We start from the raw sequence: 17,580 nt of genomic DNA on the forward strand, positions 1-17,580 counted from the left end.
TGGAGACAATGAGGCCTCAGTCTGCCACCTCATGTGGTGTGCTAATGAAACAGATAAAACGTGTGCGGGTGTGAGTGTGTATTATTCCATGTTTTCTCTGCAGTGAGTGATCAGGGCTTATCTTACAATTGCCTCAAACAGACCGAATATTTTTCACATTACGATGAGGTCCAAATGGTACTTCTATTGAAGCTGCCCACTCTACTGTCTACTGGTTGTTTTAAGAGTACACAGTCACATCACTGTGATTATATTTGGCAACATGCAAATAATAGCTTCAACTAGATGGTGTGATGTTTTATCGAGATTGTTTTGTTTAACGAGAAATGTGCACTGAATGTTTGGATTCAACTCGACATGGGGGAAAAAAAGAATGTAACTGTATTTTCTATAGCATTTCTCCTCAATAGTGCCTTGGGTGGGATAAAACCAAACCCAGTTAGATTTTGGGCGAGGCAGTGCCCGACCCTGGACTGGTCGCCAGTCAATCACTTGGGGATGCATGTAGACATTTATGGACAAGATGGGGTCTATGAATAACCACACGTGGGAAAACTGACCGCAACAACGTAAGCACAAAAGAAATCGAGATTCGAACACACAACTGCGTGCTGACTGCCGAGCCGCGTCTGTCTTCAATGTTGTGAATTCAAAAGCTGCCCAATACACGCAATGTTGGGTCACTGGTTCCCTCTGCTGGCTGTCCAGAAGCACTGCAACGCCTCGGGCCACACATTGTTCAGTACATTTTGTACTGCATTGATCAGCTAAACTCATAATGGTTTAAAACGTTATTAGATAATTAGTCAATACTAGCAATAGTTATGACGAAGATGCAATAATACAGGTATTAAATAACGCATTAAGCATGAAGTTATGAAATTGATGACTATTGTCACGGAGTGGAGGAAAGTAACAGCGGATGGATATACACCAGAGGTGAGAGTAAAAAGTCTGAAACTTCCCGTAACATACGTCATCTGAGCAATTGGGACTTCCGCTTCCCTCAAGTTAGTTTGGTTGTCCGTTAACCTTTTCAAATTGCACAACTTCCAAATAAACATTTAAGGCAAACATTGTCATAGAACTTTTCTCGTGGAAACAAAGTGGAAACAGCAACAAGAAATTTAAAAAAAAAAAAAGAAAAAAGAGAAAATAATATTATAGAAACTAAATAAAGAATTATATTGTGAGGATCTCATACAAGAAGAGCATAAAGGACCATTAAAGAAAGTAGTCTCTGGGCATTTTTGTCAGTCATGTATTTTTATTTTATTTTATATAGCTTGAGATCATTCTTCCGGCTGTTCATGTGGAGTTTTGTTTTGAGGTATTTTGCATATGTGAATAAATTGTTTCACAAGAAATTAAATTGTTAACCAAAAAGTCAATTTTCTTTGACTTTAACTGAACTCCCACTTTAACAGACACCCGGGCAGTTCAAAGGGTGAAGAAGTGATTAGATGGATGGAAGTAATTTAATAATTTCAAAGTAGTTTAAACTGTTTTTTTAATGTTTGAATTGGCAAATAATGTTTAATGATTCATGCATCAATGGGACTAGGACTGAATGTAAGAGTACGGAGAATTCCCACTTTAAAGTCAGGATTCTGAGAAAAATAATCTGAATCCTGTTAACACCCCCCCCCCCCCTGTTAACCCCCCCCCCCCTTTTTTTTTTCTTCTTCACTGGCCCCCTCTTCCGTAGGACTGTAATCACGTAATATTTTATTTTTTGTCGGGAAGGACAGTATGATTTGATTAAAACCCTCCTAATAAATTTATTAAATAATTGATTACTATCAAAGTTGAATGCTTGCCCCACAGAAGTGACCTCATTTCGAAAATAGAACGCCCCACCAATTGTTGTCATTGCCAAACATACAGACTAAAAAACATCACAAATTATTTTTAGAAACTAAACACGTATACATTTACAAATTTTAGTCGCATTGGAAAATCCTTGATTCTATAATTAAAGCAAGCTGCGTTTTATACTAACGTTGCGAAACTACTTTTCGCCTCGGATGTACACCAACGTCTGCGCCCCAGCAGCTTTGTGACGTCACTCTTCTAGTTCGGCACCCTGTTCCGTCCTGTGGCTGCCTGATCACCCCCGCCGAAAACGTTTTTTTTCCCCCGAATGAACATGGCCGCAGGTCCACTTTCTGTGTCTTCAACCACGTCAACAAACAACGATGGCATCCTCATTGGTGATAAAGTTTATTCCGAAGTGTACCTTACGATTGACAACTCGCTCATCCCCGAGGAAAGGCTCTCTCCGACGCCGTCAATGCTTGACGGCCTCGACCTACACACGGAAACCGACCTTCGCATTTTGGGATGTGAGCTGATTCAATCGGCGGGCATTCTTCTCCGTTTACCACAGGTGAATCGCCTCAATTCTTTGGAAAGCCGTGTTATGTTTTGGACTCGCGGTGTCGAAAATAAGTCACGGCCTGTTAGCCGTTAGCCTGCTATGTCGCTGGCGTGGTGGAGTCAAAATGGCGTCGCTCCATTGTGCTATTTGGAAGGAACCCCCTAAAAAAACTTGTATGTATTTATGTTTTTAACAGGTGGCGATGGCAACTGGGCAAGTGCTGTTTCATCGATTCTTTTACTCCAAGTCTTTCGTCAAGCATAGTTTCGAGGTAAGTCGTGTTGTTAGGCTGTCGGGCCGCTGGTGCCGTCTCATGCTAGCGTATCGTTGTTGTAACGTTGGCGGGCGCCATGTTGGACACGTTCAAACGCGGCTTAATCTTTCCTTTGGCTGTTTTCGGATAATTTCCGCAATGCGCTTGAACCAAAATAACTAACTGTTGTTTTAAATCAACAACACTGTTGTGCTGTTTTTACACGTGGTTATTTTCCCGAAGTTATTGTCTGGTTTTCTACCACCCTTTTCTTGCAACCTTGTGCTTCATTTTGTATTTAGATTGTTGCAATGGCTTGTATTAACTTGGCCTCCAAGATTGAAGAAGCACCCAGGCGAATAAGAGACGTTATCAACGTTTTTCATCACTTGAAGCAGATTAGAGTAAAAAAGTAAGTATCAGATTTATTTTACTGTAGGCATCCTGTAAAGATATTTCTGTTCTTGTTGAAGATGTTTCATTGTATTAATTTTGCTGGGTTTTTGTTGTTGTTGTTAAAGTGCCCTTCTGTTTATCGTTGTACTCTTAATCTATGTTTATACTTTGCAGTATTTCACCCTACAAGTGTACATTTGCAGATGTAACACTTAAATTTTGACTACCACTTAAATTTGTGTCTCCCCAAAACTCAAGAGCATCTTATGACTACTGCTTTTGCAGTATGAATGATTAGTTTGAATAAGAAGTGTGTTCTTGGCAGTACTATAAGACCTCGGCATTAACTTGGCTTCTTTTTTCCCTTGCAACCAACTAACAGCGACCAGCTACATTTACCAAACCCTGGGTGATGTGGAATGGTACGTAAGATGAAGCAGTCGGCATGACAACCATGATCCAAGGGGGCCTATCTCCTCGCCCAGGCCCCTTCCTGTGGGAGACGCCCGTGGTCTGCGCCACCTCGGGGCACTGGGATTGGGGATGACAGGCTGGCCCAAGGTCCTTGTCCCCCTGGGCACCTTGAAGACTTCTGTGGTTCAGTCTTAAGCTTTGGGTATCAGTGCGTCAATCTCCAGACTGTTGGGTAATGTAGTTCTCTTTTGACTACTGCCTACCATGCATTTTTTTATGTGCAATTAGCTCAAAATCCCTTTCACTAGCTGTCATTTACGGCTATTCTTGGAATATCACCTTGTTCGTTGCCAAAACGAGCCGATTTCATACAGTTTAGTCACTAACTGATTGCATAAGTCATTGCGAATGTATTAGATTCAGTGCGTCAGCTTCATTGTGATGAGTTTGGTAGTCACATTTTTAGATGTGTAATTGTTGAATTTTAGCACGAGTTCTTTGAATGCCTGTAATTCTCGCATCTCTTTCAGTTCATTAAGTAGCTGAACCTATTTGTTGCAAGTCAATATTATTACTAATAGTTATTATATATTTTTTGCTTTAGTTGGAGTAGAAATACCAGTCTAATTGCGTGGTTACATACATACAGTATACTGTCTTGACTCAGTTTGCTTTTGAAATCACTTAGAAAACATTTCAATAGCTCATTGAATCATTTGTTTTCTACCTAAATAAGCATATGTCTTATGGTCATGCTCGCTCAAAACTTACTATATAACTTAAATGAGGTGATTTTAAGTTGTTAGCTATCAAGAGGACTGCATATTTTTAAGTGTTGTGTGCAACGACCATGGCTGATATTTCAATGCTGTGACAGGCTGTGATAGAGGTTGACAGCGACAGATCCTAAAAGCTTTCAGAACCACAGGAGTCATCAAACCCCAGCAGACTGTCAGGCATGCAGTTAAATAAACAAAACTGCTGAAAGTTGGTTGGAATTGAGAAAAAAAGAAAAGAACCGAGAGTACTTCTAAACAGAAGGGCTTTTTCTTTTGGGTGGGTTTGAGATTCTCAATGGAAGGGGAGGCTTTTATTTTGATTCCATTTCAAACCAGGACTCCAAGTTCATTGATTCTTGATCAGAACTACATAAACACCAAAAATCAAGTCATCAAAGCTGAGCGGCGTATTCTCAAGGAACTGGGCTTCTGTGTGCATGTCAAGCATCCGCACAAGGTGAGGTTACACCCAACACATGATAGCAAAACTTACCAGTCTAGTTTTGCAGGCATTTCCCCATGAGAGCAATTTATAAAATGTGTTTCTCCCCTTTCATCTGTCTAGATAATTGTCATGTACTTGCAAGTCCTGGAGTGTGAAAAGAACCAAACGCTGGTCCAGACCGCCTGGTAAGTTTCATTGTTGTTTTCCACCTCACCTTAAGCTACTTCCTCTCTTGTATCAGAGACAAGTTTCAGCAGACTGACACAGACCTGGGCTAAAGATGAACCGTTGAAACGTTTAAAAGGCCACCTGATTTTGTCCTAGGACATCATTGTAAGCCTATTTTGGTGGAAAGTGCCATTTAGGAATCCTTGATGTTTTTAGGCACATTGAAACCTTTTGCCCAGGTTTACTCCCATTTGCTCCAGTTCACGTATTGCTGCAATTTGTATTATTGCACCCCTGTGACGTCTCACACGTGCTGTAAATTGTTGATGGTGTCAGGGAGCGTGATTTAACTTTGTCCTTTCTCTCTACTCTTTGATTAAAGGGTAGTCCGTGCTGGTAAGTCACATAAAGAACCTCTGAACTCTGCCTCCTCCAACCACATGACCTCAGGAAGCCTCCCCCCTTTGGCTGGCTGCCCCTCTCCGCACAGCCAGTCCCAATGCTGAGACTCGTTGAAGGGGGCGCGGCGCGCTCGCTGGGGCCTTTCCCAACAGCCTACATCGTCTTATTTTCTCTTGGCTCCCCACAAGGATTTGTATTTTTCTTTGTGCCAAGGCTCTTAGGATCACATTGTTACCATATTTTAATTACATTCTAGTTTACTCTTACTGAGTATTGACCAAAGTTAGTTTTTGGAGCAGGTAAAAACTTAATAGTATAGCATGTCATGTTCCAAACTGACGTGTTGTCCAGACATGTCTGTTTTGCAGGCGGATCCAGTTCTCAGGTTTTGCCTTCCGGGACCCTTCTTGCTCTGCACCAGTCATAATTCAACACAGTTAGCATGTTGTTGGCATAGTTTTAATCCTGAGCCATTGAAGTATCTTATGGTTCCTTAATTAGACTGTAACAGCTGAGTGTGCTGAATATCAGCGTCTTCTAGATGAAGGAAAACATGTAGAATGGAGGAGGAACATAGCAAAGATTTTTTTTCTTTCATTTTTGCCTGGCCAATTAATTTTTTGTGAGGGTTGGTTTTCAGGTTTGTTCAGTTGCATTTTACCATTTTGCTCCTCATAGACTACGTTTGGTTTTAATCCTTTTTTGTCTGTCTTCCAATGACATTGATTACTCATGTTTTTGCCCGATATACACCCCATTTTTGAATGTCACCACTTTTCGTTTATCCTTTGAAATATCAAGTGTGCATTTTTTTTTTGGGCACAGCAATTTCATCCAAGACAGCAATCCTCTGATCATAGTCTTGTCTCCAAGTCTGATTTGGATAATGAATTACGATGACAAAGTTTGGCCTCGTAAGCTTGCACACCGCTGGCTTTCCCGGAACTAGCTTCTGTGCATGTTGACCGACTTTAAATGCTTTTGCTTCCTGGTCCCTTCAGATCTAACAATCTGAATGTGGCAACTGTGGCGTCGATACATTTGATACATCTAAAACGTGTGCATGTTCCCATGGCATGTGTCATCACCTCATCTGCTCATGGCAAGGTGTCGTGTAAGGCTGGCAGGTCTTCAGATGGAAATTATGTGACAAACACCACTGCCGTGAACACCCCAGAGAGAAATGGGCAAAGTTAAACATTACAGACCCCAAGTTTAACTTAACTAGCTATTCGGGGATCTTAGCAGCTCGACATTTCAGCTACTGCTATACAGTGGTACAGCAAATTTGAATTTCGAAGTTGTATTTCCGATCAAAATCTCATATGAAATCAGTTATTCCAGAGTTACCACCATTAAAACCTTAGCCAAAGTTACATTATTGTAACAAGTTAAAAGTTGACTGATCTGATTTTGATGTTTTGGCGAAAGTATAAAAAGTCACGGCATATGTTTTAATCACAAGTAACAAGTGTAGCTGCCATGAAAAAATGTAATATGGGTCATCCAAATCTGCAGTGGGCGCTTGTCACTAGTCATAATATCTAAATCAATTATTTTTGTTTGGTAAAGCTTGATGACTTTAGGGAGCCAGTGGAAGCAAAACTCGGAAGTAAAAAGGCATGAAAACAAGCAATCGTGCCAAACATTAACAACACTTATTTGTGATCAGTCGTCCATGGCTGATGGTGGTGGTCTCCAAATATGACACCTCACTACTAATTGACTTAATTTGAGTCTGCTGTAGATGTAGACAAATTAAGGGAAAATTCAGAAATTGACAACAAAAGTCCAGTTCCTTGCTGCAAATCTAGTCCTCGTTGATGCAAAAGTAATGCCCTTAATTTCTAGTATTAAAAGTAAATTTTGCAGGGGCATGTAAACTGGCTTTATTGTTCCCTTTTGCGGTACCACTGCATTCTGCAATAGCTGGATTTATGTCGAGGGAGTCTCCATCTAGAAAAATGACTAACATATAGTGGCTTTGTTTAGAGAAGATGCTATGTTTTTGTTTGCTCTTCTTTGTCTTTAAAGGAATTACATGAATGACAGTTTGAGGACCAACGTCTTTGTAAGGTTCCAGGCAGAGACCATTGCATGTGCCTGCATATTCCTTGCTGCCCGAGCTCTGCAGGTGAGGATAAAAAATATATATATATTGAGGTGCTTTGAAATCGTATGTGGCCCTTCTATGACATGTTATGAGAAAATATTCTTTGCTAATCTGTACTCTTGATTTACCTGTTCGTTCTGCGCAATCTCTACTGCGTTTATGTCAGTGAATGAAAAACCGTACGCATGAGGAAGATAATGTAACCTGATTGATGTCATGTTGGACTGGTTTCTCCAGGCAGTCGAGGCACAAAAGGAAGTTAGACTACTACACACTTTTGCAGGTCTGGCTGATTCTAAAGTACTACACTGTTTGCGTGCAATATACATTTGCAGCTGCCTTAAAATGGTCACTGTGTCCCGGTTACCTTGGGGCTTCTGGTTTGGTCGGTGTGGCATACTCAAGAATCTGCCTTTTGTTTTATTCACTTTATTGACATTTTACCACAGAGCTTAAACAGGGTCCAATCAGCATGGCATCACTCACCTTTTGGTCTTTGTTAGGAGTACAGATAAGCAAAAGTATTTTTCCCCTCATACGCTGGCATGCGGATGGCTTCTGTAGAATTTTGAGGTAGCTCCATTTTCTCCCCAGATCCCCCTGCCCAACAAACCTCAATGGTACATGCTGTTCGGAGCAAGTGACGATGACATTAAAGAGGTCTGCATCACCACCCTTAAACTCTACACAAGGAAGAAGGTAAAACATTTGTCTTGGTTTCATGCATTAACGTACCGATAACGGTACTAGGAAGAAAAGAAAGGTGACGCAATAAAACATTTAGTGGGTCCAAAATCTACTGGTCCTATTCAATGCTCAGTGTGTTGACTGACAGTGTAACTTGTTTCACAGCCCAACTATGAGCAGCTGGACAAAGAGGTGGACCGGAGGAAGGTTTGCTTGGCTGAAGCCAAGTTGAAGGCCAAAGGGTTGAATCCAGATGGCACCCCAGCATTGACCACTCTGGGGAGTTTCTCGCCCTCCTCAAAACCTTGTTCTCCAAATGTGGTCAAAGTGGAAGAGAAGTCCCCCAACAGCCAAACAGTTAAAGCTGTAAAGAAGGAGACAGACAACCGCACACAGATGACAAAAAGCCCACACAATGGGTAAGAAAAGCTGCTGTGACACAATAGTGATTTAACTTGATCAAATTCAAGATGAATGTCTCTACTTAAAACACTTGCTGTTCCTTTCGTTACAAATCTTCTGTGGTGTTTAGATTGGTACATTTGTCATAAATGAATGAAGTTCCCTGAATTCTTTCCTAACCATCTTTTTCACCATCTTCATATCAGGATGCGGAAGGAGGCAAAGATTGGGAGGAATAGTCGGAGTGGCAGCCGTTCGCGATCCAGAACGCGTTCACGTTCCAGATCGCATTCCCCTCGCAGGCAGTAAGTCAACACACACGCGTGTGTCTGCCACGTGTCACGTCTGTTGTGACACTCCATTCCCCTCCCGATTTTTTGCAGTTACAACAGCCGGCGCAGTCGCTCAGGGACGTACAGTTCTCGCTCACGCTCGCGATCCCACAGCCGGAGCCCCTCGCCTCGGAGACACCCCCCCTCGCCCTTCCTCCCCCATCTCAAAGCCAAGGCCGCCCACCATGGCAACAGTGACTCCAAGAGCGGCGGCGGCCGCCACAACGGCGGGGGCCACAAGAGGAAACGCTCGCGTTCTCGGTCCCGCTCCCGCACGCCCCTCAAAGCCGACAGGGAGCGGGATCGAGAGAGGGAAAGAGACCGGGACAGAGATCGCGGCGGGGCCTTCGACGCGACCTCAAAGAAACACAAACACGAGCGCAGTGGCGGACATCGAGGAGACAGGAGAGATGGGGAGAGATCGCGCTCTTACGACAGGGACAGGGAGCGCGAGCGTGGTCACAAAGGCAAACATCACAGCAGCAGTAGCGGCGGACATTCAGGACACGGACGACACAGACGCTGACACTCGCATCGGCAACAAAACTTTTCCAAATTGTAAATAATTTCAGGAGTGTCAAAGCCAGCGTTGACGTTTGGGGTTTCTCAAACGCATCCTTTATTTGACTCAAAAGATGTCTTTGTTTGAATGGAATGTTGATTTTGATACATTTGTGTTGACATGTAGAAAATGGTTCTCATGTCAAATTTGTTCCCAGAAGCCAACATGCTGTGTGTTGAGTCCTTTATTCATGTCACACACCAGCTAACATTTAGCTTCAATGTGGACTTTGTGCGACAACGCCTGACTGGCCAGACAAAATGTCCCACATAGCCCTGCCCTATCAGATTCACATGTACAGTAAGTAGCAAAGCATCTATTTACAGTGTAAAGTTGGAGTGATGTCCATGGGTGGAATGTCAATGCTTTAATTCTTTAAAGCGATCTGCACAGTGGATAGCAAGGATGAAAAATGTCAAATAAAACAATTCAGGAAGGCAAAATGCTGTAGGCAGGTCTTTGTCCCCAAAGTTTACATTTTTTTAATAGTCTCCAAAGAACAGTTTTGCTGTTGACCAGTTCTTCATATTCTTTACATTGTGATTCAATTTAATTTAAACGTTTTGGGCTGTCAACTGGTTACACTGGTTTTAGTCTACACATATTCATGTCCTATTTTTATTCAATAAATGAGCTACAGCACTGAATTGTGTTTGGACTCTTTTTCTCTACTACTGAAAGTCTGAGTGAACATGTCCCGCTACTGCGTGTCATTTTGTCACCTTGGAAAAATGCAGTTATGTAAATACCCGCCAGAGGGCACTGTCGCTACTTGTTTGTAGTGGGGTGTCCAGCTTGTTTCCTAAATGCTCAATTACTGGTTTAAGCAAAAAACAGAAATGTGACAAGGTCTGTTTCTCCTGCATTAGAACCACCTAGATTAAAAAGTGACCACGATTGGATTGCAGTTTCAAATTTATGTTTCAGGTTTGATGTAATGTGAGGGGGACCCTGACCACATTCTTGCATCCTGAGTGCATATTGTGCACTAAAAAAATGCTTCATGCATCATTGATTGCACCATCACAGATTTATTGATGAACTCTGCTGAGAAAAGGCAACGTGCACACAATCCATGATATTTCACAATCCTCAAGATTCAAATCAAAAGAAGAACTGGAAGACAATTTCATTCAGTAGTCTTTAAACACATGATTGAGTCGTTTATACAAAATAAATAGCACATTCTTTGACCTGTTAAAATAACGTGTACTAATTGTATCAAAAAATACATTTGATGTTAAAATGGCTAAGGTGGTTAGGAAGTTTCCCTCACAGCTAGGAAGTTTGGGGGTTTTAATCTCAGAACAGACCTTCCTGTGTGGACTTTTTGCACTTGTTTAGGTTTCTTCTAACATGCATGTTGGGTTAATTCAGTGCTTCTCAAATAGTGGGGCGCGCCCCCGGTGCTATTCCTGGGGGGGCGCGTGTGACCCTGGGGAACAGGCTTTTTTTTGGCAGTACTAGAATAAAGTGTAATTGCGCGTTTACTACAGCAGGGGGCAGTGGCGCTCTCATTGTTACTTCTGTCACGTTTGCGACAGTGCAACATTTTACGACTTACAAGACAAGTTAGGATAGTCACGGTGGGGAGGGGGGGCGCGAATAGTTTTCTTCTTGCTAGGGGGGGGCGTAACAGAAAATAATTGAGAAGCACTGGGTTAAATAAAGGTTAACCTAAAAAAAAAAAAAAAAAAAAAAAAAAAAAAAAGTGAACCCTGAACTTTGAACCCGCGGTGACCCCGCGGTGACCCCGTGGTGACCCCGTGGTGACCCCTGGGTGACCTTTGAACCCTGAACTTTCAACTCTAGTTAAAAATTGAAAATGTGCACATGACCCCGTGAACTTTGAACCGACCTTTGACCCCTGGGTGAACTTTGAACCGTAAACTTTGACCTTTGACCCCTAGCTAATTACGTTTTTTTTTTTTTTTTAAACCGGCATAGCAGAACGATCCATGGTCTTCAGATGCCACGCTGTCGCCATCTCCTGGTCAGCTAGTGAAATGCTTTTGCTGTTTTTTTTCCCTCTCAATTAAAACAAATCAATCAGCCAGTTGGCTTTCTTTATTTAATATCTGATATCAGACAAAACCAAATTGTGAATCAGTCACCTAGGCTATAGCAGAACAAACAATCCATGGTCTTCAGATGCCACGCTGTCGCCATCTCCTGGTCAGCTAGTGAAATGCTTTTGCTGTTTTTTTTCCCTCTCAATTAAAACAAATCAATCAGCCAGTTGGTTTTCTATATTTAATATCTGATATCAGACAAAACCAAATTGTGAATCAGTCACCTAGGCTATAGCAGAACAAACAAGCCATGGTCTTCAGATGCCACGCTGTCGCCATCTCCTGGTCAGCTAGTGAAATGCTTTTGCTGTTTTTTTTCCCTCTCAATTAAAACAAATCAATCAGCCAGTTGGTTTTCTTTATTTAATCTCTGATATCAGACAAAACCAAATTGTGAATCAGTCACCTAGGCCAGTGCTTCTCAAATAGTGGGGCGCAGTTAGTGACAAGTTAGGATAGTCACGGTGGGGAGGGGGGGCGCGAATAGTTTTCTTCTTGCTAGGGGGGGGGCGTAACAGAAAATAATTGAGAAGCACTGGGTTAATTGAACAGTTTGGTGATGGGAAAGTGAAGCTTCAAACTTTCTTTATGAAGCATCCATCCATCCATTTATGAAGCAATTGTATTTAAAAAAGATGGCACTGTTAGGGTAAAGAAAGAAATGGTAAATCAGTGATTTTAGCCCAACATCTGGATTTTGGTCTGTTTTCTTGACCCCCCTCCCCTCCCTGACAAACCTGCTCTATGGAAAATGGATCAATCAGCCTATCTAAAGTGTTCCACAAAGTCATCCTTGAATGAGTTTGGTTGTTGTGGAAAAACTTGATGAAGCCCTTGGGATGAACTACAAGAGAACTTTTCCAACATCAGTGGCATCTGACATTACAAAATGTTTTTCTGAACCAAAAATCACAGTCCATATATTTTTTCATCCCACCTCCCACCCCCACCAACATCTCACTGAACTTAGATTGCATCTAAATGGTGTAACGTTTCTACCAAAATGATGGTACTGACTGAACACTGATTTTGATTCTAGGAGGTGGTGAGGGGAAATGGGGAAATAGAATGCAACATAGGTAATCTGAGCCGATGTTATGTCTGCAGTTAGCTGGGTTCCAGCTGTTGCACTAAGATTTGAAGTGAAGATATTTAAGTGCAGTCGAACCTAAATGGTTGAATGCCCTAAAAGTGATCAAGTTCAATCTATTATGTAGGAGGTCATATTAACTCCACACAAAAAGGCCAGCGGCAAGAGTCGAACCCAGAACCTCAGATATGTGAGACTGACGCGCAAACCACTAGGCGCCTAACCTAAAAAATATAAAACACAGTTGATCGGTTTTATGAAGGTGACAGTTCGAGATGTGTGTTAAGTAAAAAAAAAAACACAAAAAAAAACCTCTCGTGTGCTACAAGACAGGCCTAAAGCTGGAAAATGTGAAGCAGGCACAATCTTAAAACAAGATTTTAACAGGACGTTAAGATCTTTGAAGGAGATTGTTGCAATCAATCAATAGCAACCAAACAGCAATTTTTCTTGCACAGTCACTCAACGATGAGGCAAGAGCGTTGACATCAAGATAGGTTTTGAGACGCCCCAAAATATCCCACTCCAGACAGCAAAGAAAAGCAACTTGACCACTGCACCGACCGACCCTTGTGGGAATTTTCAAAATAGATGAATATTCATGAGAAAGTAATATGAACTGCTCTTTTTGAAACAAATAGAAAGCAGAAGAAAAGAAAATATCAAATGTGTCACTTGCACACCTTGTATTACCTACACATTTAAGGCATATTTTGACATTTGAAATAATTGCTTTGCCTTCCAAGAATATGAAATAAAACTCTAACTATGGGGTTGAGTCCACATCAGGGGTTTGCAAAGTACAAAGTAGTTGGGCCACATACAGTCAGCTCTGCTTTGAATTTGGCTCATCTAGAATCCTGTAATATTTCATCCATTCATTTTGTCGTTTGTCCCTAACATTGGTTAGTTAAATGTAATCATTAATCATCTTATTAAATAATCCGTTAATTGGTTCATTGACAACTATTAAAATGTAAGGAATTTTACATGTAGGGTTCACACACAGACACACACACACACACACACACACACACTTGCACTTATTTTGGTTATTACTACAGGATGCAATATATCAGCTCATTTGGTTTGCTTCGTTCCAATCAAGATCTATTTGGAAATAGAGACATGATTCAAGTTGCTTACCACAGTTGTTCCATTGCTGGTATATTATCACTATCATTTCTAGAATGTAATACTGCATACTTAATGAAAGTGTCAGTTGGCTAGCCCTGTTTCCAAAATGAGTAATCCTGTTTTTTTTTATACTGCGCTTTGCTTACATGAACTATAGATTACCTCTGATGAGTTTGTGCTCTTAAACAACATGAACACATTTCAACATATTGATTAATATGTGTGCGCTCCCATAAAAGCTCAGGTGAGTTGTGAAGCTGAAGGTGGTGCGGTCAGGTCACAGGTAGGTGGTGGCCTCTCTGTTTTCTCGCTCTCTAGCCTGAGCCACGGCCACGTTGATGCACTGCAACCACTCCTCAGCGTGCTTCTCATCCTGGGCCTTCAGTACATACGTCTTATTGTCTGTGAAGATCTCAAAAGCTCGGGGTAGACCCCGATCCCGCCGCTTCTTGGCCACCGCCTGACAAACAAATGAGAACCGGATTGACGCGTGCCCTGATTTAACAGAAGAGCTGAGGTTTACCTTGACGCTTTGTACTTTGCTCAGTTCGATCGGAATGTCATCCAGCTCATCCTTCTGCAGGGAGTGGGAGTAAAAGAAAAAAAGTCTTTGTGTGTCACTGACAATGGCATGTTGGTCATTTCCTCCTAACGCTGATGCATCACCGACTGCTTCCAGTATGTTTAACCGCACACCAAATGATTTTACAGATTGAATGTTGAAATTTGTTGTTTTCCAGAGGCTCTGGGCTCTAAACACAATGTTACAAATGGTTGTCTGTAATTGTTGAGGGTGAGGCAGGGATATTGCGCACTGACTTTACTCGGCGGTAACCACATAACTAGAGAATGTGTTTGATGATTCGTGCTGTTGTTGCCACACTGGTGGTCTTGTTGCTGTTTACCAAAGGGTGCACTCATGTACCCATTTATTATTGACTTCATGGAACATACAGTACAGTGAATCATCAACAATTACTCATTGGCCACATCATTAGGTACATCAACTCAAGCAAAGTGGCCCCCATTAAGCTTCAATTATGCAAAATTGGTGGATTTTTAGATACACAAATGTCTTGAATGGTTAAAATGACATAATGACATAAAATGACGAGGGATATAATTTTGTCTGCTTTTGAAAGTAAATAAAATGTCAGAAGTGGGGTTTATATTTTCTGAGGTGAGCATGTTTCTTGCTGTAAAAATAAATCCTGACATTTAAAAAAAAAAAAAAAAAGTAACCAACGAGACCCCCCTGAGCCACTGTGGACCTTACTGTTGAGAGATGCCGATGGAAATGAAGCATCGTAAAATAACATTTTGTGGAATCTTATTCTCCGTGTGGGAATAGGTTTCTCAACATACCAGCAAGTGCTGACAACAAGAACAAAGACTGAAAACCTTTTCCCTTTTATGGCTGCTGAAAAACCAAGATGGTGTTGCTGATTTGGAATAAAAACAAAACAGCTTCACTCTTGGATATTTTTAGAAAATTCCGCTATGGGACAGAAATCCAAACTCAGCGTGAGGAACAAAGACATTCCCTCTCAACTAGGATAATAAATTGTGTTCTATTTAATTAATCTTAAAACACACAGGTATAATTAGTAAACAGAATGGGACAATGAAAAAGTAAAACAGTCAAGAACAGGCTGAAGGAACTTGCTCCTGGTGGTTTTCCATGCAAAATGATTACTTAAAACGTGACCTGTCCGATTTGGTAGTGATGGCAAAACAAAGCTTCAAATAAGCTTCATGAACCAGTTGTTGTATTTTTTGTTTCTGTTCAACATTGGGCTGAAAGCACAGTGACTTACCATTTCATAAATTAGTTTCTTTAACCAACAGTGCCACCTGGATGAGTACAAAATAAAATACACCAAGTGGTTTTAGAAACAAATTTGAAGCTTCATTTTCAAAGCACTGTTGAAATTCAGCTGACAATCCAGTAAGGCTCTGTACTAAATAAATCATGAGATTAAAAGGACGTTTGAGTTGCTTGGATACTTATTTTCCTTCCGATAAAAACTATTCTGGCTCTTTGCTACTTGGTCACGGTGATATCTGCTTGCAGTTACACTGGATGTGAGTGACTCATATTGTGTTGCATCATTGCCCATTGGCTGCTGAAGTTCCCCCAGGAGCGAGTCCCAAGGCCAAGATGTGCTACAGTTGACTTCAGCAGCTTCCCCATGGGGATCGCTAAGCTGATCACAAACTGAAATTTCCACTCTTGCATAAAGTTTGGCCATGAATAGATTGAGAACACAGAAGAGTGTGTGTTTGCATGCCCGTGTCATTTTCATCATGAGCGTACCGATTTGCCTCTCCGGAAGAGGAGCTGGTTCCCTGCCAAAGTGAAGTAGCGAGTCTTCCAGCGCTTGATAAACCTCCAGCGGACCTGCTTCTCCTTCAGCTTTCCTTCAATGAGAGGCTGACCTTCCTGGTTCACACCTGTGGAAGACACACAAAAAAAATGAGCATAATATAGTCATGACACCACGGTTGTTTGCTTTTTATTAGGATTTTTTTTCGCATTGTCAAAGAGCATGAAAAGAGAAGCATCATATACACAATTAAATACTACCGTAAACTATACTTGTAAGTAAGTGATGTGTTAATGATGAAGTAAAAATTTGTGGAAAAAAAACATATATAAGTCGCTCCTGAGTATAAGTCACCCCCACCCAAACTATGAAAAAAAACGCGATTTATAGTCCGAAAATTACGGTACATTCAAAGCTAAAGAAGTAAAAGCGATTTTCTTGAGAGCTTGTTTTCAATAGGGTCACACCTTTGTGCCCCCTGGACTCCCCCTCACCTTGGGTTGATACTCAGCATGAGACTTTGCCCTTGTTTGACTCTACTATTTATTTGAATTGGATTGTCGTATTGTTATTCTCTCAATTTTTTTCACAAGACTAATTGTTTCTTTTTATATGTTCACATTTTATTTACTTACAACACTGTGTTGAGGTGTTTTTTTTATGATGAGCTCTATAAATAAAGAAACCCAAATTGCATAAAATTGCATAAAAACAAGCAACAATTTACACTGATGAAGGATTTACTGTCTCCAATTAAACTAATGAGCGTGTTTTGGGGATGTGGGAGGAAGCCAGTGTACGCCGAGAAGATCCACACCCAAACCTAAGGAGGACATGCAGACCCCAAAGAAGAAGGCTGGAGCTGAAATTTAAACAGCAAACCTCAGAGCTCTGAGGCAGACTTATTAATCACTTCCTCTTCTTTTTCTCCTCAGGTTTTGAACTGCATCAATATTGTCTAGGGATTGGACATGCAACAAATTTGGGGCTCAGTGGTGCTTATGTGACAGAAAGTTTCTTTGTTCACATGGACGTGGCAAAATATACTAGATGACAATCATTCTTCCTGGCAGGCCCCTAGACAAGAACACCGTTTTGTATGACAGGACATGCTGCAACACTGCTTCGTCCGAGAAATATTCCAAGTTCTTGTGCACAGAAATAAACATGTCTGACGCATAAATCTTTGGTGCAGTGTCTATCTCTTGCTTTGAAGGAGACACCTGGAAAATGGTCCCAGGATTAGTTGTGAGCCTCAGGCCAGGACTACAGTTCACATCCTCTTGTATATGACACACTGACATCAAATGACGAGACGAAAAAGACAGGTTATCTTGAGTCACAAATGATGTGCGTTCAGTTCATCAGGTTATCTTATCACCATCAGTCAAATCCGGCAGGTCAGCAAATGAATCACTTCCAAAGGTGTCTAAATCAATCGGCAGGTAAGCAAGCTCATTTCCCTGCTGGCTCTGTTGGGTAGAAGCACTTAAAGCCAAACTATGGCCAGGTTTCTACTTTCTGGGCCTGAATTTGACATTTGTGATCACTTCACTATTGTAATTCATTACTAAAAACACATTTAACATGATAATATGATGTATATGTATGTGGTCACTAT

At 41.3% G+C, this 17,580-nt stretch overlaps 2 protein-coding genes across 6 annotated transcripts in view; one reads left to right on the forward strand and one right to left on the reverse strand.

Annotated features, from left to right (window-relative positions):
- The first annotated feature begins 2,048 nt into the window (after positions 1–2,048).
- On the forward strand, positions 2,049–9,980 carry ccnl1a (cyclin L1a). Of its 5 annotated transcripts, XM_061281376.1 has the most exons (10): positions 2,052–2,389; positions 2,577–2,651; positions 2,936–3,045; positions 4,559–4,679; positions 4,788–4,852; positions 7,272–7,371; positions 7,945–8,049; positions 8,203–8,456; positions 8,646–8,744; positions 8,823–9,980. In XM_061281376.1, the coding sequence occupies exons 1-10, from the start codon at positions 2,144–2,146 to the stop codon at positions 9,295–9,297; spliced, it is 1,650 nt and encodes a 549-aa protein (XP_061137360.1). In that variant the 5' UTR covers positions 2,052–2,143; the 3' UTR covers positions 9,298–9,980. The 5 variants fall into 5 exon arrangements, 4 of the variants coding, with proteins under 4 accessions (XP_061137363.1, XP_061137361.1, XP_061137364.1 ...); XM_061281379.1 differs by lacking the exons at positions 7,945–8,049; positions 8,203–8,456; positions 8,646–8,744; positions 8,823–9,980 and adding exons at positions 7,588–7,633; positions 7,800–7,935 and having other exon boundaries at positions 2,049–2,389; XR_009714735.1 differs by lacking the exons at positions 8,203–8,456; positions 8,646–8,744; positions 8,823–9,980 and adding an exon at positions 5,218–5,231 and having other exon boundaries at positions 7,945–7,976.
- Positions 9,981–11,385: 1,405 nt separating this feature from the next.
- The window catches only part of veph1 (ventricular zone expressed PH domain-containing 1), a 40,211-nt gene continuing 34,016 nt past the window's right edge, over positions 11,386–17,580 (reverse strand). Inside the window, exons 13-15 of the mRNA XM_061281364.1 lie at positions 15,950–16,086; positions 14,156–14,209; positions 11,386–14,092 (exon numbers count right to left, since the gene is read on the reverse strand). Coding sequence (XP_061137348.1) covers positions 13,910–14,092; positions 14,156–14,209; positions 15,950–16,086 — 374 coding nt within the window. The 3' untranslated portion in view covers positions 11,386–13,909. The remainder of the gene's footprint in view (positions 14,093–14,155; positions 14,210–15,949; positions 16,087–17,580) is intronic.

Source organism: Syngnathus typhle, linkage group LG6, assembly GCF_033458585.1.
Source record: "Syngnathus typhle isolate RoL2023-S1 ecotype Sweden linkage group LG6, RoL_Styp_1.0, whole genome shotgun sequence".
NCBI classification, from domain to species: Eukaryota; Metazoa; Chordata; class Actinopteri; order Syngnathiformes; family Syngnathidae; genus Syngnathus; species Syngnathus typhle.